General features: G+C 43.0%; 1 protein-coding gene across 1 annotated transcript in view; it reads right to left on the minus strand.

Moving 5' to 3' along the window:
- Nucleotides 1-624: 624 nt before the first annotated feature.
- Nucleotides 625-5,000, minus strand: part of orc2 (origin recognition complex, subunit 2) — a 10,840-nt gene continuing 6,464 nt past the window's right edge. Inside the window, 5 exon segments of the mRNA NM_001077304.1 lie at nt 625-921; nt 2,547-2,665; nt 2,762-2,823; nt 2,941-3,112; nt 3,195-3,341. Of these exon segments, the coding sequence (NP_001070772.1) occupies nt 838-921; nt 2,547-2,665; nt 2,762-2,823; nt 2,941-3,112; nt 3,195-3,341 (584 nt within the window). The 3' untranslated portion in view covers nt 625-837.

The following is a 5,000-nucleotide window of genomic DNA, read 5'->3' on the forward strand; positions in this document are numbered from 1 at the left end:
TGCATATTTGTGTTTGTTTTTATTTATTATAAATTCTATATTACAATTAAATTATAATGAAATCTTTTTTACAAAATATATATATATAATATTAAATATAATAATTTTATGAATAAATATAAATATTTATTGATATAGATCATTTATATATGCATTTATAAAAAATCATATAATTCAGTAAAATAGTGCAGAGTGTTCATGAGAACTGATCATGCTTTACAACTTTAAAAACAAGTATTTGTGAATAAATTCATGTAATAACACTAATATAATGGTCATAAATGCTGTACAGTTATCGATCAGTTCATTAATGTGCTTGATAACTGATGTTAACACATGATGCCTGAGTGTGAAGTGTAGTGAAGATGTGTTCGTGTGTTCGCATGCTCCAGATCTCTGCATTATGTGGAAGCCGTTTCCTCTGGTCAGTCCCTCATGTCTGCATTTGGCTCTGATTGTTACCGAGATGCCTTTTCCTGCTCAAAATGAAATGTTTCTGGAATATTTGTGTTCTTTCTAATCCTCTGAATGAAGTCTGACCGTGTTTAATACAGTATATATTTGTGTTGAATACAGTATATATATATTTGAGAATGTATTTTTCTATGTAAATAAACTCAGAACTGCAGAAGAAGATTTATTGTTATGATTCTACAAAGCTTTACAGAATACTGTACATGATAGAGCTACAGAATGAAGTGCCACACACACACACACACACACACACACACACACACACACACACACACACACACACACGCTGCTGTCGACTCTCAAACCTGACGACTCCTGAACACATAAGCAGATCAGTGATGTGATGATAAAGGTCATCGTCTTTTACTCCACATCGTTCTTCTCCAGAAAGTCAGAGAGCGTCCCGTTGTCCACGGGGATCAGCAGATACTCCACACCGTCTGCACCCTGAAACACAACAGCAGCTGCTCACACACTCGCTTTTCCAACAAGAACTGAAGCACTGAGAATCAGAGTTGTTTATGAAAAGAATAGATTCTGAGGCATTAAAAGATTCATTTAGAGTCATTGAGAATCGAGTGAATCCAAACAAGAACTGATTGAAAGCAGTGAGAATTGAGAGTTGATTTTGAAAAGAATTGATTCAGAGGCATTGAGAATCGAGAGTCGATTTAAAAAAAAAAAAACTAAATTCAGAGGCATTGAGAACAGGAGTCAATTTCAAAAAGAATTGAATCTGAGTCACCAAGAATTGAGAGTTCATTTAAAAAAAAGTTATGAAAAAATGATTCTGAGTCATTGAGAATCGAGAGTTGATTCTAACAATAAATTATTAGGCATTAAGGAGTCAAAGAGTCGAAAAAAAAAAAAAAAAAACAAGTCTAAGGCATTAAGAACTGAGAGCTAATTCCAACAATAATACATTCCTAGGCATTGAGAACCGAGTCTGATTTCAAAGAGTGATTCCACAGTATTGAGAACCGAGTGTTGATTAAAAAAAAAAGATTGAATCTGAGACATTAAGAATCGAGAGTCGATTTTGAAAATAATACATTGAGGCATTGAGAACAGAGTCTGATTTCAAAAAGAATCGGTGCTGTAGTATTGAGAACCGAGAGTCAATTAAAAAAGGATCAATTACGAGGTATTGAGAACTGATAGCTGATTCCTAAAATAATGAAATCTGAGTCACTGAGAACAAGATTTAATTTCCAAAAGCATTGTTTCTGAGTCACCAAGAATTGAGAGTTCATTTAAAAAATGATTCTGAGTCATTGAGAACTGAGAGTTGATTCTAACAAGAATAAATCATTTGGCATTAAAGGGTCAAAGAGTCGATTTACAAATGATTCTGAGGCATTAAGAACTGAAAGTTGATTCAAACAAGAATACATTCTGAGTCATTGAGAGTTGATTTTAAACAGAATTTGAGTCATTGAGAATCAAACGTTCATTCCAAGGCACTGAAAACCAAGTTGAATGACTCCAAAGAAACGATTCAAAAGCATTGAAAAGCGAGAGTCAATTTAAAAAGAATCAATTACGAGGTATCGAGAACCGAGAGTCGATTCCAAAAATAATCAAATCATTGAGAATCAAGTTGATTTAAAAAAAGAACTGATTTTCAGGCATTAAGAATTAAGAGTCAATTAAAGAAAAGAATCAATTATTAGGCATTGAGATCCAAGAGTCGATTTTAAAGAGTCGATTGAGGCAATGAGAATTCCAAAGTCTGATTCAATCCAGGGAATGAAGAAAGGAATGAAGTCCTGTTTCAGTTTTAAAGAAGCCTTTAATATTCTGATTATAGTATTCAATATGAAGTCCTCTACAGCACTGTTTGCTTTCACTTGTGTGTTTAGTTTCGCACCTGCTGTACAAGCAGCGCCACCTACAGGTGTTTCCCTCAACAGCTGCACAATCTGTTTATTATTCAGAAAATGATTTTGCCTAATTATCATTAAATATCTGTTCATTTCTCAGTGACTGCTGTTCCATTCTAGATATTATGCTTTTTTATTTTATTTCAGTGGATGAAAATGTGTGTGTGTGTGTGTGTGTGTGTGTCTGACCTTCTTGTTGCGAATGAGTTTGTGGTCTCTGAACTCGGTGAGTTGCGTGCGCAGTGTGATGTCGCTGTTCACCAGGAAAGACTCTCGGCAGCGCTGGTAGAAATCCTGGAAAGACAAACCTGAGACACACACACACACACACACACACACACACACACACCATCAGTGTTGGACACGCAGTCCTGTATTAATCTGAGCGTGGTGCCGATGTTTACCGCTGTACGCAGGATTATCCTTGTTCTCCAGCTGAAACTCTGCCAGTAATCTGAAGATTCCCCTGCAGGACACACACACACACACACACACACACATCACTACTGTGTTTATTATTTATGTGAGTGTATGTGTAAGAGTGTGTGTTTGACTGTATGTAAGAGAGTGTGTGTGTGTATACCTGGCGTTGGGTGTGAGGCTGCGCAGCACGTGTGTGAGTGAGCTGAGCGCCAGCGCCCCCGTCTGCTGCACCAGCAGTGAGTTCTCGTAAGACGTCTCCTCGGTGTACGAGCGGTACGTGGTGCTCTCGAACCACAGCCAGTTAAACATGCTCATCTTAGCATGATCCCACACTGAGGACACACACACACACACACACATCAGTACAGTTCAGAACAGCCCAATCATCACTGCTCCTCCAGAATGTGCACTGACCCAGCGGGGCGTTGATGTGGTCGATGGAGGCCAGCAGGTGCATGTTGGGTAGCGCCGCCAGCTGACCCAGAGCCTGCTGGTTCCTGTCGCCCCTCAGCATCGGCCCGTCGATGTTATTGATGATCAGGAACACGTGATTGGACGGGTCTGAAACAAACACACAAGACTTACAGTGGGCGGATTGACTGGAAGCCACGCCCAGGTGAGGTGGAGCATGACATCTTCATCTGAAAGCCACACCCATCTCTACTGGGATCTCTGAAACGTTAGTGTGGTTTAAATATCTGAGATATGAAAGGGGAGGAGCTTCTGGACTAACAGAAAAGGCTGATGATGAGGGACAAGGGGTTTTTGGTTAAACGGAAGGGACTGACGGTAAAGGAGGAGGGGTTTCTGGTCTAGCAGAAGGGGGTGATGATGAAAGCTGCTCCTGTTTGACCAGAAGCCCCTCCCTATTGAGAAAATGGGAGGTGCTTCTGGTAAAACGGGAGGGGCTGATGATAAAAAGGGAGGGGCTTCTGGTAAAACAGGAGGGGCAGATGAAGTGGAGTAGCTGTTTATGAAGAGGGAGGGGCTTCAGGCAAACGGGAGGGGCTGATGAAGAAAGGGAGTAGCTATTGATAGAGGGAGGGACTTCTGGGAAAGGGAAGGGGCTGATGATGAAATGAGAGGGACTTCTGGTCAAGCGGGAGGGGCTGGTGATGAAGAGGGAGGGGCTTCTGGTCAAACGGGAGGGGCTGATGAGGAGGGGGAGTAGCAGTTGATGAAGAGGGAGGGGCTTCTGGTGAAACGGGAGCAGCTATTGAGAAAAGGGGAGGTGCTTCTGGTAAAATGGGAGGGGCTGATGATAAAAAGGGAGGGGCTTCTGGTAAAACAGGAGGGGCTTTTGATAAGTAGGAAGGGGCTTCTGGTCAAACGGGAGGGGCTGATGAAGTGGAGAAGCTGTTCATGAAGAGGGAGGGGCTTCAGGCAAACGGGAGGGGCTGATGAAGAAGGGGAGTAGCTATTGATGAAGAGGGAGGGGCTTCTGGTCAAACGGGAGTGGCTGATGAGGAAGGGGAGTAGCTGTTGATGAAGGGGGAGGGGCTTCTGGTCAAACGGGAGCAGCTATTGAGAAAATGGGAGGTGCTTCTGGTAATACGGGAGGGGCTTCTGGTCAAACGGGAGGGGTTGATGATAAGAAGGGGAGGGGGACGGGAGGGGCTGATGATGAAATGAGAGGGGCTTCTGGTTAAACGGAAGGAGCTGATGATGAAGAGGAGTAGCTGTTGATGAAGGGGGAGGGGCTTCTGGTCAAGCGGGAGGAGCTGATGATGAAGAGGGAGGGACTTCTGGTCAAACGGGAGGGGCTGATGATGAAGGGGAGTAGCTGTTGATGAAGAGGGAGGGGCTTCTGGTCAAACTGGAGGGGCGGATGATGAAGGGGAGTAGCTGTTGATGAAGAGGGAGGGGCTTCTGGTCAAACGGGAGGTGCTGATGATGAATCGGAGTAGCTGTTGACAAAGAGGGAGGGGCTTCTGGTCAAATGGGAGAGGCTGATGATGAAGTAGCTGTTGATGAAAGGGGAGGGGCTTCTGTTCAAACAGGAGAGGCTTTTATTCTAATGGGAGGAGCTGCTGTTGAAGGGAAAAGGCTTTTGGTCAAATGGGAGGGGCTGGTGACAAAGGGGAGGAGCTTTTGGTCAAATGGGAGGGGCTAATGGTGAAGGGGAGGGAGTTCTGGGCAAATGGGAAGGGCTTCTGATTAAAGGGGGGTTGACTAAAGGGTAAGAGTTGATGATTAAGGGGAGGGGCTTCTGATAAAAAG

Source organism: Danio rerio, chromosome 11, assembly GCF_049306965.1.
Source record: "Danio rerio strain Tuebingen ecotype United States chromosome 11, GRCz12tu, whole genome shotgun sequence".
Classification (NCBI taxonomy): Eukaryota; Metazoa; Chordata; class Actinopteri; order Cypriniformes; family Danionidae; genus Danio; species Danio rerio.